General features: G+C 38.2%; 1 protein-coding gene and 1 long non-coding RNA gene across 4 annotated transcripts in view; both read right to left on the bottom strand.

Annotated features, from left to right (window-relative positions):
* LRP2 (LDL receptor related protein 2) overlaps positions 1-23,829 on the bottom strand; it is a 350,948-nt gene that overhangs the window by 133,148 nt on the left and 193,971 nt on the right. For all 3 annotated transcript variants that reach the window (XM_085883670.1, XM_085883668.1, XM_085883669.1), the window contains exons 48-50: positions 7,478-7,597; positions 6,265-6,396; positions 2,176-2,377 (exon numbers count right to left, since the gene is read on the bottom strand). In XM_085883670.1, coding sequence (XP_085739796.1) covers positions 2,176-2,377; positions 6,265-6,396; positions 7,478-7,597 — 454 coding nt within the window. The remainder of the gene's footprint in view (positions 1-2,175; positions 2,378-6,264; positions 6,397-7,477; positions 7,598-23,829) is intronic.
* LOC147034460 (uncharacterized) lies at positions 9,158-12,271 on the bottom strand. Its single transcript, XR_015058819.1, has 2 exons — positions 11,610-12,271; positions 9,158-11,498 (listed from the first exon to the last, which is right to left on the bottom strand). It is a non-coding gene; the product is annotated as an uncharacterized LOC147034460 (long non-coding RNA).

Below are 23,829 nucleotides of genomic sequence, written 5' to 3'. Positions count from 1 at the left end.
TTGGTAGTTTTACTAGAAGCAGGTTGCTGGCCGACCTTGAGCAACCTGTGGAAATATCGGGGGGACATATCGCAGACAGAGTATCGGGGAGGGGGGGCGAGGCCAGAGAGGAGATGGTAGAAGACAGAGAGACCACCAACCTGCTTGCATTGAGAGAGTGAGAGACCCAAACACTCAGCCTCATCACGGGAGATACCAATTAGCCTAAATTGGTTTCCACAGCTTGAAGCCAAGGAAGGTGAGAGGCAGGAGCACCAGCCCAGAAGGGAGAGCAGCACTCCATCAGGCTGCAGACGAAAAGCTTTGTATGTGGTCAGGAGCACAAGTGTGCCGAGGAAGGGCTTTGCCCAATGGAGGATGCCCAGTAAGCAACTGGCTTTGGAAGCCATCTTGGAAATGTGGCTTTACCAGGAAAGGTAATGGCAAATAGTGAAATCCAGAAGCTTGAATGAAAGGACTTCTTCCAGAGGATTGTTGAGAAAGCAGATGGGGGGGGGGGGGTTCAGATGGTCCTTTTGGGGAGACATCATGAAAGTGTGAGATTTGTCAGGATTGAAAGACATGTTCCACGTGTTGGACCAGCTTGTAATGTTATCCAGATCTGCAGAGAGTGAAGAGGCTGCTGCTTGCCGATTTGAGGGATGGAAGATGCTATGGCAGAGGGTGGAGTCATCAACAAAAAGATGGAGGGTTTTTCCAGAGTCAGAGAGATAATTAATGAAAACCAGAAAAAGAACAGGGCCCAGAACGCAGCCTTGAGGAACTCCAGCCTGAACAGGAAGAGGGGACGAGAGGACTCCATTAAGGGCCACACATTGGCTAAGACAGGAGAGGAAGTTTGCGAGCCATGAGTGGAGATGTCCTTGGATAGTTGTTTACTTACTGAGCTGTCTATCCTGGGGTCGAATCTTGGCCCAGCTATAAACTGACATCCTGGTGTCTCACAGGCAGGGTGATTCATCAAGGTGTATGCCGTCCCTCAGATGGACATTAAACTGGCTATCCCGTGTGCTGTCATATCTTAAATATGCCACAGTGTCCTTTGCGAAGAGTGGGCAAACTATAACCCGCCGGGACCATGATGAAATTCCAAATGGCTACCCTGACCTCCTCTGTTTGAATGGTGACCCATCCGAGACAGTAACTCAAGCCAATAAACTATCCCAGCAGAACTGACTCTGGATGGAGCATGGAACATAATTGATTGATTGATTGAGTTGTTTACTCAGATTATGGTTAAAATGAGTATGCAGATAATGTTGCAGGTGCAGGCAACTAAATTTAACAAGTTTGAAATGCTTGTACGAATCATGCTTCGAGTGATTGAAAGGTATGGTAAAATTTACTTTACTTTTGCACTATCAAGGCATTCACTGATAAAATCAAAATTATTGCAATATTTGACGGATGATGACCAGTGCCATTGTACTGAATTTTGCATTCAAATTGGTGGCACGAGTGACAGCAATGAGATAAAGTTTGATGACCTGATTTTTGTTGACTCATGCCATATGTATGAGTACCTCCAAGGAATGGCAAACAAACAAAGTTGCCAGTTGCGGGAATGCAAATCCTGTTGATTTTGTAAAATGGCCTTTCATAGTGTGGGTGCGCCACGGCACGAACCCCATTTCCAGCCCCTATTTTATTGTGGAGTGCAAATTGGATTCAGCTGTTATGGTGGTACAATACATCCCTATTTCAGAAAGGTATATCTCTATACAGTATGCCAAATGTCTTCTTCTGGCACCATGACATTCAAATTTGGTTCTAATAAAATGGTGTCACAGTGCACACAGCTCAGCCTTCCCCGCAGTGGTTGCAAAAATCACTTTCACAATTGTTTCATTTCCTTTTCATCTTATTGCAACACTTGATGTATATGCTGAATACAACTATCTTCTTGTATTGTTCCTGTGTTTAAGAAGCTTTGACACGAGGTTGTTGTGTTTGCTGTGATATTGCTGTTGCCAAACTGATCCATGTGGACAATGAAGATAAGCAGTTCCCTGCCTGAGTATCAACTCCTGTAAAATATTATCACTCTCTTTACGCCAATCTTTATCCTTTGATTACATCATGAGTGTTTCCTCAGCTAAGCACAATACGGTAATCAATTTAAAAATAAGCAAAGAAAAAATTGATCATGACAACAGGCATGTCGACTGTACAAACCTATAGTGCTGTGGGATACAGAGACCGTTATGACAAGCAAACTCGTTGGAGCTGCAGGATCTCAAAGTACAATTCTGCAGCTCATCCAATGCATCCGAGCAATCGGAATCACCATCGCACAGCCAGGAACGTGGGATGCAGCGGCGCTGTGGTGGTCGATTGTTGGCACAAAGAAAGTCGCTAGGCCCACATGTCCGATCAGCTGTGCGGAACAATATTGTGGTCATCGTTTGGTAATCTACACACGAACTTTATCTCCATTACAAAAACTACAAGGCCTAAAGAAAAATCTTCAGTCATCCTGATCAATTTAATAATCAGCTACAAAGAAAATGTGGACTGGTGCATGGAGACCGTGACAGTGCAGGCAGATTACCTATCCCTGAAAGTTGTTACACAGTAGAAAGCCATTAAATAGTGAACAATAATATATCAATAATGTGTGTCTGCACATGAAGGACTAAACAAAATTCAAGAAACACAACTACATTGCATGTTAGCACGGGAAATGAAATGGGGATGTAGGAGGTATTCAAAGTTATGAGGCTCGTGGCAGAGAGAGGAAGTGAAGAAATGCAGACAGATCTTAGCATACTCACATAGAAATCTTCACACTCACTCCTTGCTCTCAGTTTATGATGAAAACCAAAATACGAGAAAAAAATAACTATATGCAATGCATGTCTTGACAAAAGTCGACTCCTGCACATTGATTATTTCCAAAATGGCCAAAAATATTGGCACCCTTGCACATGTTTCAAATAACTCCCGATTTTCTCAAAAAAACAAGTTGAAATTGACAAAAGTATTTGGTCTCCACAATTCTTTATTTCACTGTTAATATTGCAGAACCTTTGGTTTTGATTCAGAACTTAATATATTTTTTCAAATCAGAAAATAAACCTAAATGGCATTGAAAAAATTATTGACACCCTGGATTTAATATTTGGGAGCACAGCCTTTGGACAAAATATCTGCAGTCAAGGACTTCCATTAGCCATGAATGAGCTTGCTACACCTCTCTACTGGCAGTTTGGACCACTCTTCTTGTGCAAACTGCTCAAGTTCTCCCAGATTTGAAGGGTGCCTTCTCCAAACTGCTGTTTTCAGATCTCCCCACAGGTGTTCAATAGGATTTAGATCTGGAATCATTGTTCGCCACTTCAGAACAGTCGAGCATTTTGTCTTGAACCATTACTGGGTGCTTTTTGAAGTGTGTTTGGGGTCATTGTCCTGCGGCAAGACTCATGACCTTCGACGGAGACCCAGCTTTCTGACACTGGGTTGAACATTGCACTCCATGCTCCAAAATGCCTTGGTAATCTCCTGATTTCATTAATGCCATGCACACATTCAAGGCACCCAGTTCCAGAAGCAGCACAGCAACCCCAAAACATCACTGAACCTCCTCAATGTTTGATTGTGGGGAAGGTGTTGTTTTCTGGAAACATAGAGATGATGTACTATACCAAAAAGCTCGAATTTGGTCTCAACTGTCCACAGGACATTCTCCCAGAAGGATTTTGGCTTGTTCAGGTGTGTTTTGCAAACTCCATTCGGGCTTTCTTATGTCTCTCTTTCTCAGCAGTGGGGTCCTCCTGGGTCTCCTAACATAGAACCCCCTTTCATCGAGTTGGCGGCAGATGGTGCGAGTTGAAACTGTCGTACCTTGTGTCTGAAGGTCAGGTTGAATCTCTTTGGCAGTTAGTTCATCGAGTGCTTTCTCCACAATTTGAACAATCCTTTGCTGCAATCTTCAATCAGGTTTTCTCTTGTGGCCACGTCCAGAGAGGTTGGCTACAGTGCCATGGGCCTTAAACTTCCTGATAACATTGTGTACGGTGCAAACAGGAACATCAAGGTCTCTGGAGATGGACTTGGAGCCTTGAGATTGTCCAAGCTTGGCTACAATCTTGTGTTTGACCTCCTCAAACAATTCTCTGGTTTTCTTTCTTTTCGCCATGCTCATTGCGGTACACACAGTGACACAAAACAGCAGAATGACTCCTTTTCTCAATTCAAACTGGTTAAATGAGTGATTTTTATGTTGTAGGCACCTGCAACCCATCACAGGTGAGTTCAATTCCAAAGTAAAGGAGAATCACCTGCTTTAAATTTAATTATTTCTAACAACTTCTAAAAGGTGCCAATAATATTGTCTGGGCCATTTCAGCATTTCTGTATGGAATAAGCTAAGATTTCGTAATCCTATACAGCATTTTTTGTTTTGTTCCACTGCAAACGAAATAAATACATTTGTGGAGACCAAAAGATTTTTTAATTTTAACAATTTTCTGGAAGAAATGATGGATTAGTTGAAAAAAGTGCAAGGGTGCCAATGTTTTTGGCCATGACAGAATGAGGAAATGGATGAGGAAGTCGAGTGTAATGGATAAGTGAAGAACACATTTCCACAGAATCCTGACATTTTTGAGATACTCATTGCTGAGTATAAATAACCAGACATCTAATTAAAGTAAAAAAGGCACATCACTAAAAGCAGCTAATTACACACTACCAATATCTCAATTACACACTACCAATATATGGATTATGTCTCATACAGTAAAACTGCATAATCCGCACAGAACAACCATCCGTCTGCCACCCAGACGATTGTTCCTTTCAACCAGAAGGCACTTGATGTGATCGGTGGGAAAATTGAAATGTGGAGTTTTTTTTCTGGTTTTCACCAATGATCTCTCAGACTCAGGAAAATCCTCTTTATCTCTTTGCTGATGACTCCACCCTCTGTCGTACCATCTGTCATCCCTCAGACCGGCAAGCTGCAGCTTCTTCGCTCTCTGAAGATCTGGGTAAAATCACAAACTGGTCCAACACGTGGAACATGTCTTTCAATCCGGACAAATCTCACACTCTGACTATGTCTCTCCGAAAGGACTGTTTATAACCCCCCCCCCCCCCATCCACTTTCTCAACCATGCTCTGGAAGAAGTCCTTTCATTCAAACTTTTGAGTCTCACTATCTGCCATGATCTTTCCTGGGAAAGATACATTTCCAACTTCACCTCCAAAGCCAGTCGCCGACTGTGAATCCTCTGTCGTGTAAAGTCCTTCCACGGCACACATTAATTCCTGACCACATACAAAGCTTTCGCCCGCAGCCTAATGGAATACTGCTCTACCCTCGAGGCTGGTGCTCCTGCCTCTCACCTTTTTTGGCTTCACGCTGTGGAAACCAAGGCATTTAGGATCATTGGTATCTCCTGCGATGAGGCTGAGTCTTTGGGCCTCTCACTCTCTCACCACAGGCAGGTCGGTGACCTTTCTGTCTTCTTCCATCTCCTTTTCAGTTTCACTCCCCTCTGCTCTCTCTGCGATTTGTCCCCACCATATTTCCGCAGGGAGCTCAAGGTCCGCCAAAAACCCCCTTCTGGTAAAACTACCAAAATCACGAATCACCATTCACCTTCACTCTTTTTCCCCCCACCTTTGGAATGAATTCCCACTTCTCTTCAATCTCTTCTCTTCAATCTCTGATTGAATTCTCTTCAATCCCATTCTTCCCTCTAGACCTTCAAAACAGCAGTTCACCACCGCCTCTTATCTCCCCCATCCAAAACCTCGATCTTTTCTACCCCCGCTAATCCACCCCAAACCCACCTCCTTCAAATTCCCTGCTTTCCTTCCTGAAAGTCCCTGTAATGTCCATCTTGTATACCCTGCGTTCCCTACCCCATCCCTCTCCCTTCCACAGATCTCCTAATATCTCTGTTTCCCACTGTTTTCTCCTTCCCACTCCCACCCCTTTTGTCTCATGGCCCACTTGCTGTGCAATGTGTGTTGGCTCTCATACGAGCTTTAACAATGCATAATATATGTATACATATATATTTATGTTGCCCTGCTGAAAGCTGGAAAGCTGGAGACTATTGGCCCACACAATCTTAATAAACTACAAATGACGAGACAAAATGGTATTAAATATGTGAACAAAGTGGTGACATGCATGTGGCCTGACTCTAAGACATTTTACGAAAAAGACTAACATGTCATCAATATTTAATTATTGACTGACAGTACTGTGCACATCCAATGTATGACCACTGACAATCTATACTGACTTACCACAGTTGTGTCTGGCATCCTCATCAGAGTTATCGCTGCAGTCATTATCACCATCGCAGATCCAACGCCGGGGAATACATCGGTGATTGTCACATGTGAAAAAGTCTGCATGGCAGGTGCGTTCCAATGAACCTAGCAATTGGGGATTGGGGGAGTTGGATGGAGGGAGGAATTGGAGTTTTATGATTCATGATGGAATCAATGAATCTCCCCAAAGGAGACGACTGCCTGAGCAGACTTCATCATTCTGAGAATGGCAGCAGAATGAATGCATTCGTTCTCTCTTAAAATTTACAAAGAACAAGGCTTGTAAGGTGAGATATTACTAATAAACAAATAAAGACAAAAATAAAAATAAAAACTGTGCTGGCAGTAGAGAATTGCTTTTACACACCAAGTTTTGCTGCAACCTTCCCAATATGGAGATGAAAACCAACTGAGTAAAAAGCAAATTACAAGTTAAGTAGAAAAATGGGAAAGGAAATTAAATAGTTCAGAAGAAAATACAAGTACAGCACACGATATGTAAATGGAAAATCTGTGAGCCTGGAATTATATGACTTGCTGAGGCACGTCATCCAGGGTTGTGGAGAGGCCAATGACCTGCTGAGATGCAAATCACCTAGAGTTCTTCCCTTCCTTCGTGTGCAGCACAAGGCTGCGAGTAGCATCATTGTCTGGGGGCGCAGCTGTGCCGCTGATGCAGTGCCCGTTACCAGCAAGCTGGTACTCATTTTGTCGACCTCGGAAGGATGACAGGCTGAGTCAACTCTACCTGGTGTTAATTCAACGGCCCAACAGGAGCTTTAACTCAGGACCCGAGTATCCTAAGCCAGCCACCTTAACCGTTGTCCATAACCCAGGGTTGTGGACAGGTCAATGACCTGCTGAAGTGCAAGTTATTCCGGGTTGTGGACAGGCCAATGACCTGCTGAGGTGCAAATCAGGCAGGATTGTGTACAGCGCAATGATTGTAGGTGACAATTAACACTGTAGATGACAATTAACATTGTCGATGACGATTAATCATACTGCAATAAACAAATGCCATGGCAGTGCATCATGGAAGGGAGCACTACCACTTCCATAACAATGTAATTCAGTAATAAATCGCACAACAAAAACTTTTACCATACAAAAGACTTCAAAATATGGAAAAGAATAATGCACATGTTTCATTGGTAAAACATAATGTCCACCAAAACAAACTTACTACAATGCTCTGCCTCGTCTTCATCATTTTTGCAGTCTGAAAAAGCATCACAAACCCAGTAGTGAGGAATGCATCGACCACTATCACAGCGGAACTGTTCGGTTGTGCATGTTCTTGTGCCTGCAACATGACAATCGCAGAGGCAAATGTTAATACTCTGAGCTTTTGTTTTATTTCTGGGGAAAAATGGCCACCAAAAATTATATGCTTAAAAATTATTACAGAGTGAAGGCAAAGGCATTTAAAAGTTATTCCATTTATTCTCGAATGTTTTTATAACTGATAAAAAGGAAAAAGACACCAAAATACATCACAAAAGTACCAGGTTGAGAGATCACAAAATTGCTGATTTGTTCATTGACAGAATTGTTGATAAATGTCATGCTGTACAGCACAATAATGGCTGAAGCAATTACGATGATTCCAACAGAGGGAAGTGACATTCTCTATTGGGTATTGCATCCATACCAAAACAAACAAAAAAAATTTAAAAAGTAAATATTACACCACAAAAGAGCACTGAAGTGATGACGTCAAGTTGGCATGCCAAGGCACGGTCTGGTTTTACACTTCCGTAGAATATGGCCGCCATAGCTTTGTGAAGTTAGTTCAGTACAGTGTTTCATTCCAGATTGTAATCACCAAGAGAAGAGTCATACCTGCAGCTTTGATCGTTTTCTGAAGGAACCAGGTGTTAAGCAATGATGAATTGATCAAATAAGGTGATTTATTGCTTTTATTCTTTCTCTTCTTTCTCTTCCCTTTGTAAGGCACGAGGTCCAACAGTACCAAGCTTCTGCCCTGTCTTGCCCATGATACTCCTCCATGTCCCCCTGTCCTCAGCCAACTCTCTCCACCCCACAACTTATTAACAACCATCTTATTGATAACACTCCTCAGTGCGAAAAGTTGATGTCGCATTAGTTGCGTTCTCATGCTCACATTTTGTGTACTACAAAGCCAAGGTAATCCCCACTCTACTATGTATATGTATGTACATATATATATATATATATATACATATATATATATATATATATATATATATATATATATATATATATATATTGTTGCGGCTGGGGGTCGGGTGAGAAGGCCACGAGGGTGGGGGGGGGGGAGGGGGAGCTATCTCGGGTTCCCATCAGATTCCCTGAAATCGCAGGCCGTCACACACGGATAACTCCGTGACGCGGCTGGTCGCGAACCGACCCTGAACGGCAATAACTCAACCACATGACTTCGGGTCCTCCATCTAATATCGGTTACCTAAAAATAATCACGTGACCTAATTTCTGGGGGACATGCCCTCGGTACGCATTGTCCAAACCGGATCATCTTACTGGATCCGATGAAGCTGAGCAACACTGCGAAGGAACGTACCGGCTAAAAGAACGGATCGTTGGGAATAAAGTCCTGGCTTGGCGAGGATACAGGCAAAGCTGGATCAATGAAAGAAAAGACAAAAACGAGCTGGGAACATTTCTTCATAAGTACTTATTTCAGGCAGGCAAGGAAAAATATGTGGCACAGTGAATAGATTTATTGTTGTGTGTAAGCAGGGATAGAAAGAAATATGTGGTGTGACAACAAAACAAGCAACTCACGAAAGTAGACACAGAAAAGACTTATTCTGATAGAATTCTTCTGCACTCTAAACTTAAGTGAGGATAGGTGCAATGACACACACACACACACACACACACACACACACACACACACACACACACACACACACACACACACACACACACACACACACACACACACACACACACCTTGATGACGAGGAGTTAATCTCAAGAAGGTAGAAGAGATTAGGCTAACGGTTTCGTAATAACTTGCATGGTTGACCGACCATGCTACTCAGTACATTTTGGGGGACGCTCCGCCGAGCGATCCCAGTTCGAGAGTTGGCGAGTTGTCTCCTGTTTGATTACGATGTCGGCACAGCACTTGCACCAATTCAGAGAAAGGGCGAGGCCATCTGGCGTGAGGAAGGGTGGTAGGCGGAGCCAGGTGGGTGGGTGGAGCCAGTGGCTAGAAGCAGACGGGTGGGTGGTGGAAGGGCAGAGTTAGCACGTGAAGTTAAAGATGGAGAGGCAAGCAGATGGAGTAGGCGGATCCAGATGGCGAATGCAGGGATTCCAGAGATAAGGAGGCGAAGATCGAGAGCGAGTGGGTAGAGTGGCAGAGGAGAAGGCGGAGCAGCAGGCGAATGCAGAGATCGATCCCAAGCCAAACAGAGAGGAAGAGCAGGCACACGGACGGCTTCGCGACACGTCCTTTACAGGCCCTGTGGTGCAGGGCGGGGCGCCGCCCCAAAGCGATGTCTTGTTACCCGAGTCGGGCGCTGTGATTGAGCCCTGGCCACCACACAGCCCGGCCGCCATGGCCAGAAACGGCCTCATTGTACATCCGGAGAGAGATCACGGAGCTGTGAAATAGTCTCGCTCCGAACCCCGTGATATGAATCGCCTTGCATCAAACTCTCAGGCTATGCCCCAGTGACAGGCCGAGGGGCGCGTCGGCTTCACATGCCCGCCCAGACACCCTGGATGACCCACGGTTAGCGCTAGTCAATGTTATTGTTCCGTGGTATGCCATGCAGCCCGAGCAATCCGGGTCATACAGCATGAGTAGATGATAAATGTGGTTTCTGGGACTTCCTTTCAAATGAATGGGGGTAAAGGGAAAAACTTTCTGACTCAAGCCCCAAAAGCCTAAAATAGGAGACTGATTTTCTCCCCCTCCCATACAAGCAAATGTAAAACTGAGATGGATTTTGTCCCCCTCCCATTCAAGCAAATGTAAAATTGAAACTCATTTCCTCCCCCTACCATACAAGCAAATGTAAAATTGAGACCTTCTGATTAAAGCACTTCTTCTCTTTCATATTTTCATTCCACTTAAAGAGTGAACCAACGAATATTTGTCCATGTTCGACTTTGGGGAATAACTTAATTTTCCGATTACATTCATCACCATCCAGTATATTCACAAACATTACTTTGGAACTTGGTTCTTGGTTTAAATGTCTTTGTTGAGCAGAAATGAAATGATAAACTTCTCTTAATGCTCTTATTTGACCACCTCGTGAGCCACATATCATTTTTCATAAGCCCCACCCACTTTTTCATAAACCTCACCCTCTTTTGTGAGGACCACCTACTCTTACATCATTTCCAGCTAATCTCTGACTCACAAGGCTTACTCAGGGAATTTCCAAAGGAAACCACACCAACCAGTCTTTCTATATAAAGGTTTGAAACCCAGACTGAATTTAAACATATTTTTACTTTTACTGAGAATGGACTGCTGTGCTGAACTTGAGTGGGATGACTTTGGAGTTCCTTGGAGATTGACTACTTGTATGGAACTAAACCTTCAAGTTGATGAACTGGATTCAAACCTCTTATCTATTGAGGTAAGATTTTCTTTTCCTATTTACAGAGTTTGATTTAAGCATATAATAATTTAATAATTAAATGACTTAAATAATACATTTATATTTTCTCTCACAGGAAATTGTATCAAAAATACAAAATGAAAATACTGCTTTTGCCACAACATGGGGCGAAATTGTTGGTTTGGTTGAAGACCTTGTGAGCGACCAAGACCCACAGAACGAGCTCGACCTTGATGACCCAACCAAAGAGTTATACCTTGGAGACCCGCAAAATCCTGAAAGAGTTTTTCATCGATGGTACTCATTATGAGTTATCAACACAATACCCCCTGAACAAGTTATACCTTGATGAACCAGAATATAAGTTTTACCTCGGAGACTCACAAATTTTTTAAAAAATCAGTAAATGAGTTATCCTTGGTGGTTTTAAATATGAAACCTACCTCGGAGACCTCACAAATTTTGAAAAAAAAAATCAGTAAATGAGTTCTGCCTTGATGGTTTAAATAACTACCTTGGAGACTCAGGAAAAGGGTTCTGCCAAGATGGTTCCAAATATGGAACCTACCTTGGAGACTCACAAATTTTGAAAAAAAATCAGGAAATGAGTTATCCCTTGGAGACTTTGTAAGTTGGTTTTATTTTGGAGACTTGAAATGTGGGTTCTGACTTGATAACTCATAATGTGATACATATCTTCGAAACTCAACAGGAATGTGGTTATACCTTGGAGACTTGGAAAGTTGGGTTTATTTTGGAGACTTGAAATGTGGTTTCTACCAAGAAGACTCTTGGGGATCTAAACCTATTGATGTGGTTCTTTGTTGGATGGTGCTTGATGAGAGCAATATCAAGAAAGTTCTGGGAAGAAAGTGCAGGAAAGATCTTACTCCCCTTTTCTACTTCATCAAACCTGAAAGCCTTAAAAGACAGAATTGGAAGAAGAGAAAAAAACATAAAAAATATATATTGTTGAAATATGTATTAAAAAAAGAATTATGTTGGGCGAGGGTTGGGTTGGGGTTGAGATTTTGAATGTGAGGGTTAGGGTGGATGAGCGTTGGGATTTTAAATGTCAGGGTTAGGGTTTGGGGTTGGGATTTTGAATGTGAGGGTTAGGGTGGGATGGGGTGGGTTAGGGTTGATTATTCTCCCTGTTATGTTATATTATCACTCACTCACACACACACACACACACACACACACACACACACACACACACACACACACACACACACACACACACACACACACACACACACACACACACACACACACACACACACACACTAAGCCTTGTAGTTGAGGTAAGTAGTTGAGGATTCTGTGTTTGGGGTTCACAGATCTAAGAACATCCACCTTGACACACAATATATATATATATATATATATATATATATATATATATATATATATATATATATATATATATATATATATATATATATATATATATATATATATATATATATATATTCAACCCTCGGCAGATGCCACCTGTTATACACCTCGGACTTGATCCTTGAGTGTCCATAAAGGTTTATAGTAGGGGGGAGTGAAGTGCCAACCTATTGCTCCCATGAGTATTATCTGCTTAGTTTTGTCTGTTGTAATTCCTGTGAATAAAATGAACCTAAAATCTCTTCCCCTTCTAAATCATATACCTTATAAATCCAAGGAACTGTATCTATAACATCAACAATTTTAAAAAGTTCATTTGTCCATCACTTTGCATAACCTTTTTCAAAATGAGATTTCCACCTGTATATTCTTAGTTACCATATCACCAACTTTGAACTTAGGCTTTCTGACATTAATCTCTTTTTCATATTCTAATTTTGTAAATGTTTCTGATGGTTTAGTATTCGTTGAGGTGTGAATCGTATCATTATACTTACCTACAATGTCCTGAATTAAAGATAACCATTGTTGAGAACCGAGTTGTGTGAATTTTTTATATAGTCTCTCTTTTAAAGTGTGATTGAATCGCTCAATAACAACCACTTTTCCTTCATTAAAGGTGCTGAATAATGTAATGCTGTTATTTTAAAGAAAATTCATAAATGTTTTGTTGTCGAACTCTGTACCCTCATCAGTCCACAATTTTTTTAGATTTTCGCTTACTTTTATTAAATACATGTTGGAAGGCTAACATGACCATTCCCGGTTTATGTTTTTCAAAGGGACGACCCACGCATATCTACTCCTCAAATCAATAAGGGTTAAAGCATACTTGTACCCCTTATCATTATTGAGTTCAATTAAATCAGCGGACCAGATATAATCAACTTCCTTGGAATAAACCTTCCTTCTTTGAAACTTTGTGATAATTGGTTGATGTAATTCATCAGCTAATTGCTCTTCAATCTTAATGACATCATCAGAGCCTATAAGTTTTTTGAATTTCCAAACCCAAGTTTCAATTTAGCACTGATCGTCTTCTTCACCATGAACCTTTCAACTTTTTCTCTCAAGGTTGGATTTTGTATCAGAGACAAATGATACATTTCTCTATCAGCTTCATGTTTTTCTTCCAATGTTGTGCTATTTCCATAATCAATATCGTGCCTCATGCACACTTCATCAACCCTATTGATAGGTTTGCTCCACGGTTTAGGATTGTCAGCCTCATCCAATTTTTTATTCAAGTTTGTTCCGGGACCACAGAAAGAATACCCTGGTTGATGTAATTCCCTGGTATTCCAGTAGTTGTAAATTTACTTCCTGATAAAAACTTTTGCATATCTCCTCCACGTTTGTGTTTGGAGATGAATTTACTCTTTTTAGAGCCACACACCGAACATATGCCTTTTTGTATAACCCTGTTATTTTTACTTTTAAAATATGAGATTTTATTAGTAGTAGTTTTATTTTTACATTTGAGACAATAACTCATTTATTTATGAGAAAAATTCCTACAGAGTGTGAAAACCTTTTTAGTTTCCAACAGGCACATTTGAATCTTAATTTTTAAAACATAAAGAATCCTCAGAAATGTCTTCACTCTCACCTCAATTTATTTAAGAAGAAAAATTGAAAACTTTAATTAAAGTCAATCACACCAACATCATCAATAATATAATCTTTTCCTTCTTTCTCTTCTTTGCCTCCACTTTCTCATTTATATCTTCTCCCTGAAATCGATGTTAATACTCTTGACGCATATATTTCTAATAGACTTGCCAATTCTTTGTTTTCCTCCTCAGTGCGTTGAGATTGATTTATTTTCTGTAATACCTTCGATCTTTTTAAAATCTCACTGGTTTCCATATTTTTATATTTATTCATTCTCTCTTTCCTCCCTCTCTCTTTCCTCCTCTCTCTTCTCTCTTGCCTCCTTCTCTCTCTTCTCCCTCTTCTCTCTTCTCTCTCTTTTCCTTCTCTCTCTTCTCCCTCTTCTCTTTCCTCCTTCTCTCTTTTCTCCCTCTCCTCCCTCATTTCCCTTTCCTCAACTTCTTCCTCATCCCCTACGACCCTTGAACCACTTTCACCCCATAGAATATCATACATATATTCATCAGGATTTCTTGTTATTCCTGCATCCAAAATAATTTTTTTTACAACAGGAAACCAATAAAATTTCTTCTGATTTTCTAAAAGAGCCTTGCGTTTTCTTAACTCTAAAAAAATTTCATTATTTAACATTTTAGTTAAATCCAAAATTGTTGGTTTATTAACATCAGTATAAAGCCAATCTTTTATTGAAAATACCTCATTCTTATGTTGTAGAACATATTTATTAAAATACCGAAGACCCTTTTCTTGAAGGGATGCTTGAACACAGAAATGATAATTTTGTTGAAGCCTTCTTGCTGTCATTTATGTATCAGAAATATATGACAGATTAATATAATGACAGGAAATACCGACCCATCTTCCCATAGTTAAATCAGTTTGGATTCCCTTACTTATTAAATATAATCCTGTTCTTTGTGTTTTCATGATATAAACTATGGCAAAACCATTATTGATTTTACCCTTATTAAATTGTTTTATTTGTTTTTTGCTAATCATGCTTCCACAAAACTCATTCTCAGCACCAAGTTGATAATATTCTTCTTTACGAGACTGATTTAATTCTTTCAGGTCTTCTAGGTTTATTTTAAATGACCAATTATACCCTAAATCATTCATATCATATCCCCAATGTTGTATTCTCATACAAACGATACGTCCTTCTTTATAAAATTTTATTTTAATTGGAACTGTGAATTCTGTATGACCCGGGGATAAAATCAACACTTCTGTATCTTTGGAATACACAGCAGTTATATTTAAGGATATATATTGGGATAAATCACCTAATCTCACCAAGTCATTCACATCAGTCGGGCTTGGATAATTCTTTATTAATTTATAAGCATTTTTCATCTTAATATTTTTTGCTATACTATATTTCTGTCGTTCAACCTGTGCCTTTGTGTAATAATTTGATAAATCAATATCCATTTCTTGGGATAAACCAAAGGTAGAACCATCTTTTCCAACATAAGTCATTTATATTAGATTAAAAATAACATCATAAAAAGTTTTATTTTTGTTGAGTTGAAATAACACATACAGACATAATTGACCACAACACTTGGAATTTAATTCCTGGACTTGAAATGTTTGATAAACACCATTCTGTAAGAATTTCATGACTTCAACAGGTGGTGGAAGCCCATAACTGTCAAAATAATATTTGTCTCGACTATTAAAAATACAAACCCAATGAGAACCATTCCCATTATTATCTTCTAAGTTCATAATAATATTCTTTGTATGTTTAGACACATTTGTTAATTCATCTCTCATACAAATAACCACATTATGAATTTTAATTTCTTACAATATTTGACAAGTTGTAAATTTGATGTTGTATTCTTTCCAAATTCTTTAAACCACTCATCAATGCTCATTTATTTATTAGAAAGATATAATCCATTACCCCTTTTAGTTAATTGTACACCTGCTTGTGCGATAGAAGAAAGCATATCTCCAACGAACAATCTTGCTTTATCAGGCAGACTTTCAAGTTTTTCAGAAAAATCTACAATTACACCACTTCCACTAATTTGTTTCTCCAACTCTTTGTTATGTCTTTCCAATTATTTTTGAGCCCGGAGTTGAGCCTTCCTTTCGTTGGCAGTTTTAACCACTGCTGAAATACCACCCGTCAATGCTCCAGCCGCACGTAAACCAGCAAATAAAGGAATTAGAAATGGGAGAAATCCTCCACTCGTCATTCTTATTGAATATTTCTTCAACATTGGTTTTGACATTTAAATTATAAGTGAGCCAGTATCGTTCAAGATTTTCACCTGTTCTCTTGTGAGCAAAACATCAATTCTTACTGCTCCTTTTCTCTGAATTTTATTAACGTTAATCATACAAGGCCTTTGATTTTGAATACAAGATGATAGTTTATGAAGATTGATTTGATTAACATATACTCAAGTTGGCACTTTACTGCTCATATATTTATCAAAAAAATTATGTGAGACTAATCATAACACCATTATCTGTATTAATCTGCAATTCTGTTTCTTCCAAAAGCAAACAATATGTATCAACTTCTTCACTCTCTCCTCTTTCAATGTATAGGGAAGAATCCACTCAATTGGACTGTACAGTTTCCTTTTGAGCACTCAGGTCAATCGCAGAGATTGTATTCAGACTTTTAAATGATGTCATTCCCAAAATGGGTTCTTTATTTCCATTGCTTGCACACACCTTTTGGTAAGACTTGTATGCTTCAGCATAATCATTTTTTCCCAATTAATTTCCAATCTATCGCGTGGATAAAATGTTCCATCTGGAGAAACGCGAAGTTGTTTCACCTTAGCATTATCACTCAATGCATTATTTTTATCAGTAGCAGTGTCACCATCTGGTTTTTAAAAAATGAGCCACAGATATTATGGCTTTCCTTCCAGAACACCCAAATTCCACGTGTAAGAGGCTTGGTTCAGTTTAAGATGTTGGCATCTTCTTTTAAGTTTGATACATTGAGTGGTTTCTTTGAGTTAAGTCTTCTATTCAATATTTCTTCTGTTTTAAGATTCGGAGTATATTCACTAATAAACCAATTAATTTCATCAATTCGAAATTTATTCTGATCAGCAAAAGCATTACCCACACCAAAAAACAATCTATTTTCATTATCATTCCTTTGCAGTTGGAATCTAATTTTAAGACCATACAGAATTTTATCATGATCACAAAATCCAAATATACCTTAAAGATGAACTGCCACAGTAAAACTATGACCTGCTTTTGTATCATCATTATACATTCCTTTCCTTTGACTATATCCAGGGTCTGTGTTTGTTCCCATTGCCATATCAGTAATAAAACCTTCGACAGCCCCCTTTCCCATTCTATCACTCAATGAATATAGTGTAAATTTCATCATTTCAGATGTAGCAGAGACATAATCAACCGCTCCAACGTCTTGTGTTCCAATGTACAAATGAACACCATCAAACATTTTCCAAAATAAATCATTTACGAGTATAGCGTTTGTGTTATTCGCAGCCTTAGTGAATGTAAATTTACACAACAATAAACTTTCGGCTAAATTCAAATAAGTTTGTTGATTATTTATTTCAAAACTTTTTGTTCCATTTGCATTCCAGTCTGTTCCAGTTATTGCATTTACCTTGAAGTAGTCTTCTTTTTTAGTGGAGTTTGAGATGACAATGGTGTCATCCAAATCATAGATACTATCAATTGCTTCCATACTTATATTAATTTTGGAAAAAAAGATGTTAAAACTTTTGAAACCCTGACCTAAGTATTTGAATTATTTTCTGTCGTTCTTGGGGAGACAACTGAGTTTTGCCTTCCTTAATTTCTTTTATTACTTGTAATTTATGAGATTACTTTTGGGCATCTTTTATACTCTTCAGAGCACCCGCTAGATTTCCCACAGCAGAAGCAGTTGAACCAATTATGTCTATGTTTAAGAATAGTTGAACCTATACCCATTAGAGAATCAATTATCCCATCTCCTTTTTTTCCAAATTGATGTCCGATGCCACTTTGTCTCTTCGGTTTATAGTATCCTCTACCAAGATACATACCTTCACCCTTGTGGTATGGGAAAAGGAACATCCCATCCCCTGTAATTATTTTATATTTTCCCAACTCGTGTTTCCTCACAATAACCATCGTATTTATTTATTGGAAAACTCCACGTCTGTGAATTCTGATGGATATAGTTTCTCCATTAAAAGAAATCATGCGATTATCTTGGTCGGTTATCCTAAAATTTACTCTGTATATATATATATATGGTTTTTCCTGACACAGGAAGATAAACCAGATTTTTGGGTTCCATATTGAATTTATAACCAATTGAGGTTGAGTATGCGCTGAATGAAAATATTGTATTTGTTCTTATTCCATCATTATAAGCGCCATCAATCAAATCACAGTGAATTAAAACCAAATTTATGCCTGAGGATATTTGAATGACATTATCACTGTAAAACTTCCCATTAGTTTAAATCTTTTTTGAGGAGAAACCCAATAACTCTCGAAATGAATTATCAATTGTGAAATCAACCTTGTAGTTATTTTTAAGTTTAATCATTAATTTTGAAGTATATTTTTGAATATCTAGAACAATATTTCTTGGTTCATTACCCTGTTCTTTCATAAGATGAGCAATTTCAGAAGATATTTGAGAAATCTCATATGCTCTGGGTGAAACAGTTATCGTTTTGTATCCACTTCCCGGATTATAACGAAACTTGTCATTTTTCTCGGTGATATTAAATAAGGTATTATAAGTTTCCATGGACAATAAAGATGCCTCATATTCTTTTGTTGTGTCAAGTTGTAGTGGGTATGGGAATGAGGATGTGTGGTCGCTTGTGAAATTAAAACTGAGGATTGTGTTTCTCATCTTATTTAATATGAGATAAAATGTCTTTGTATTGACATTTATTAATTATTATCTTGCTAAAACGAAGTTTTTGCTAGATATGTTAGTCAGCTTGTATGTTTTTTGTTTTTTTTTTTGTTTGTCTGTAATCACGTATAAAAAATTCTGCAGAGCACAGTTATCATCGGAAATTTTTGTAACTTCGCATATCAGAGGCCTATAGAGGTCCCTTTCAGTGCACAAAATTTTGAAGGTCAAGGTCAAAGGTCAAGGTCACTTTGGCGCAAATCAGGGGAGTCGACGAAACCCTTATTTTTTGAGTAATTTTGATTGGATCGTCTTCAAACTTCATGGTAATATAGTTCATGGTCTGGCGCTCAGCTGATTAATTTTTCGTGGCGATTGGCCTTGACCTTCATGTTTTTTTGGTTTTTTTTGGTCTGTAATCACGTATAAATCACTCTGCAGAGCACAGTTATCATTGGAAATTTTTGTAACTTCGCATATCAGAGGCCTATAGAGGTCCCTTTCAGCACATAAAATTTTGAAGGTCAAGGTCAACGGTCAAGGTCACTGTCGCAAATCAGGGGAGTCGACGAAACCCTTATTTTGTGAGTAATTTTGATCGGATCGTCTTCAGACTTCATGGGAAGTTTGATCTGGTCTGGCGTTCATGGTCTGGCGCTCAACTGATTAATTTTTGGTGGCATTGGCCTTGACCTTCATGGTTAGCGCCTCAGGTCAAACATATTTGACCCCAAGGTCAAATTTTCAAGTTTTAGGAACCATATCGTGTAGTACCTCAAATTGAACACCTCGATGAGTGCTTTCTAGATATGTCAAGCTTGAGACATTATGACGTCATTTGGTGACGTTATGAGGCAAAAGCATATTTTTCATGGTTACTCTGCAGAACGATTCTCATCGGAATCTCTCGTCGGCAGATATTCCTCAAGGAATCGCTCCTGGTGGATAGCAGCTCTGTTCACCTCAGTGTGACCTTAAAGAAGTCACACATGGTCACCTTTTGGCAAGATACGGGTCACCCTGCGGGTGACATTGGTTTATTTTCATGTTCATTAGCTGGTTTGAAATGGCTGATGCTTCATTAAAACAATTGTTATTTCCAGCCTTCTTAGTACCGAATAACAATAACAGTCTATTAACTAATTGTGATGGGTCATTTGGAAGAAAACTTACACCTGAACCAAGGACACTTAAAGCCTGAATAATGTGTTTCTCCTTCTCATTCTTCCTACTTTTACAGAAAGTGTAACACTATAATTAATAGAGTCCAGCAGATCAATTTTTCTCCATCATCATTATTTTCCATGTCCAATGGTTGATCAAAATACTTTGATTCATCCCTCACAGTTGAACCTTGTTTTCCATCTTTTGTTAGAAGAAACATTAATCTCTGAGTTAGTTTAACTGGGGGTTGAGTAGAACTCAAGAACTTTAATTCATCATTAAATATCAATACCTTTTCTTGAACAAGATGAAATACTGCTGTTTGTTCTGTTGGAATGAGTCCTGCTTTGGTTTTTGAATCTGCTGAATATTCATTGTTTTGAAGAGCATTCACAATATAATCAGGGGGTCGATTAATCTCTTCCAGTTGTTGAAATAATCCATCATCATCATCATCATCATCTTCTAGTTCTCCTATATGCCCTAAATCTTCCTCCGTCATTTGACTGAAATCTTTCAACATTTGAAGTTTTTTCGGAGTATATTCTATTGTGGGAACTGTGGAAACATCTATAATTTTTTGGGGGAAGTTTTAAAAGGTGTTTTAAAATTTTCTCTTGTTTTCTTTCAAATGCTTCTTCACCCGTTAGTTTCTGTCTGCCTTTCTTCTCTATGTCTTCCTGTTGTTTTACAACTTTTGAAACCAACTCTGGATGTTCCATAAATCTTCTTGCTCATTCTTTCACATCCATTTATTTATTGAAAAATATCATTTAATGAATTGTAAAGATCAACAGGGAAATTTTCCTTTTCTTCATCATTAAAGTAGATGTTTCGAATAAACCCTTTTCTTCAAATATTTCATTAAACTCTTTATTAACATTAATACGAGTTGTAATTTCTTCATCACTAATACTTGTATCTCTGCTTTTCATACGTTTGCATTGAGTTTCTTCATCAACATCAAAACCGAATGATAAAATCTTAACTCCATTACCACTCAGATGTTTAATAATTTGTCTCATTCCTTCTGGATTAGTTTCTAATATCCCAAGACCACCAGATTGTTGTTTCTTTAACTCACTCTTACAATGTGAATAGTTTGTTGTACCAAGAGAAACCTCCTCAAATATTTGACCTTCATTCCTCATTCGCATATGTTCCTCTACTGAAATATAGTAATAATCTTCATCTTCTACTTCTCCAGGTCTTATTGCTCTCGTTGTTGTAGATACAACACGTATCACGGGGTGTTTTTTAAGGAGATTAAAATATTCTCATTTGTACTATACAAGAACCTTGATTTATGAAAGTTTTTTTCCAGAAGCAGATTTACCCACAAGATTTAAAATAATAGTTGTCATTTATTTATGTAAATATATCCCTTAATATCTCATCTTGTTTCACAACAATATATTCATATTTTTCAGTCATGTGCTTCATATAATCCCCAAATTCCTTTTTACTACATAATGCAGAACAATTGTCTCTCCAAAATTGTTTATATCTATTGAATTTAACTTGAATAAAATAAAACTATGAGCATTGTTTCTTATTGAGTGACGAGGGAGTTTAAAGTATGATTAACTGAGATAAATACAATTACAAGAAGAATGTCTCCCTCTTCGCTCAATACACCCTCTTCGGGTGTAGTAGCTATCCATTACCGTTTGGTTTCTCTCATAAACACAATCATCAAAGATAACGAGGTTCATTTTTGATTTATCCAAATCTTGGGGAGAAGGTATATCATCCGTATTATCATTAAGAATACAAGTTATTGGCTTTGATTTCTTTTTATATCTCTCTGTATCACAAAATAGTTGCATTATATCTTCAATGTTGTAATCATTTAGTTTGTTGTGAAGTTTAAATAAACCGATTATATCTTCTTTTTGAAGACCAGCATTAAAACCTTGTGAGAGTAGTTGATACTCAGGTTGAAAACTTGATTTCGTGAAAATTATTAAATTATCATAATCCAAAAAGTTGGGAATAAGGAGCATCTTTAAAAGTAAGCAGGTTTTCCACATCCGCTTGAACCAACTATGAGACATCTTAATGAATTTGGAAGATTTTTATGGTTGTTAAATTTTATCTTATTTTCCCAAATGGGTAAAAAAAAATCATTCATTTATATATTTGGAAAACAGGTTATTTAATTTTTTATTGGCTTTTTTGGAAACTATGTTTTATTCGAAGTTCAGGTTTAATTTCAAGATAATCCATTATTTTATTTTTACAATATCTTGTGTTGATATTTCCCTGAAAATGACAATCGTGAATAATATAAATCACCAATCCACTAAACATGGTTGTCATTTGTTCAGTCTCTTCTCATGTAAGAAAAGGTGTATTATCACCCTTTTCATCAAAGAATAAAAAGGTTATTGGTAAGTTTAAAGATGAATTGGGTGGGAAGGTAATGAGTGAATTTATAGGATTGAGATCAAAGTCTTATGCTAATAAGTATATTGATAATAATAATATTGAAGGGTGTGATAAGAAGATCAAGGGAATAAAGAAAAATATAATCAAGGAAACAATAAATTTAAACATTATTACAACTGTTTAACCTTAAAGAAGGAAGAGTACAGAAAAATGAATACAATAAGAAGTTATAAACATCAATTATATACAGAAGAGATAAATAAGAAAGCATTAGGAGCTTTTGATGATAAAAGATATATTTTAGAGAATGGAATCAATAATCTCCCTTATGGTTACAAGTACAAGTGTTAAGATATTGGGTTGGGAATTTTAACAGGCTACTGCCGTCTTTTTACTGATTTATAGATGATAGAACCAAGCAATAACCAAACCAAAGAGTGGAGATGTAATCAGCCTTGGTATTTAAATGGAAAACATCAAGAATGTGAGAAATTTCAAATAAGTCTTATTGAAGAAATAACCGGGGTAAAAGTAAATAAAACAAATAAACAGATAAATTTAATTACAAATGAGTTGGAGGATGTAAAGAAAAAAAATTAATATCCTTGAATGGACTGAAAACTTTGATGGCTATCAATTGAACAATGGAAAAACAATTTACTGCAATCTCAAAATGATATGTGGCTCAGGAGGTGGTCAAATAAGAGCATTAAGAGAAGTTTATCATTTCATTTCTGTTCAACAAAGACATTTAAACCAAGAACCAAGGTCCAAAGTAATATTTGTGAATATACTCGATGGTGATGAATATAAAAGGAAAATTAAGTTATTTCCCAAAGTAGAACATGGACAAATATTCGTTGGTTAGCTCTTTGAGTGGAATGAAAATATGAAAGGGAAGAAGTGCTTTAATCAGTAAGTCTCAATTTTACATTTGCTTGTATGGGAGGGGGAGGAAATAACTTTCAATTTTACATTTGCCTGTATGGGAGGGGAAGAAAATCAGTCTCAATTTTACATTTGCTTGTATGGGAGGGGGAGAAAATCAGTCTCCTATTTTAGTCTTTTGGGGTTTGAGTCAGAAGGTTTTTCCCTTTTCCCCCATTCATTTGAATGGAAGTCCCAGAAACCCCATATATCATCTACTGGCATGCCTTTGTTTGGTGGCGGCTGCATCGAGGCGGTGGTGCGGAAGGACATCTGCTGTCCGTGGGAGACATTAGTGGCTGCGGTGGCATGCGAAAATCGACGGTAAGACACCGTTGTGAACCAGTGCGCAGACCCGAACAAAGAGGTACGCTATTTGTGCACCGTACAGTGTGATCGTAATATGCAATTGTAATCAGTGCACAGACCCGAACAGAGATGCATGTCACGAGTGCCTCATACTGTGTGATGGTAAGATGCCATGAAGAGGTGCGCTTTTCATGTGCCGTATTGTGTGATGGATTTAAGGAAAGGATTGGATATAAATCAGGGTTGAAAAGAGGA

The sequence above is a fragment of the Eptatretus burgeri genome, chromosome 1 (genome assembly GCF_056783735.1).
Source record: "Eptatretus burgeri isolate ZD-2024b chromosome 1, Ebu_testis_v1, whole genome shotgun sequence".
NCBI lineage: Eukaryota > Metazoa > Chordata > Myxini > Myxiniformes > Myxinidae > Eptatretus > Eptatretus burgeri.
Note: the sequence above shows the minus strand (reverse complement) of the source record. Positions and strands in the feature narration are given on the sequence as shown.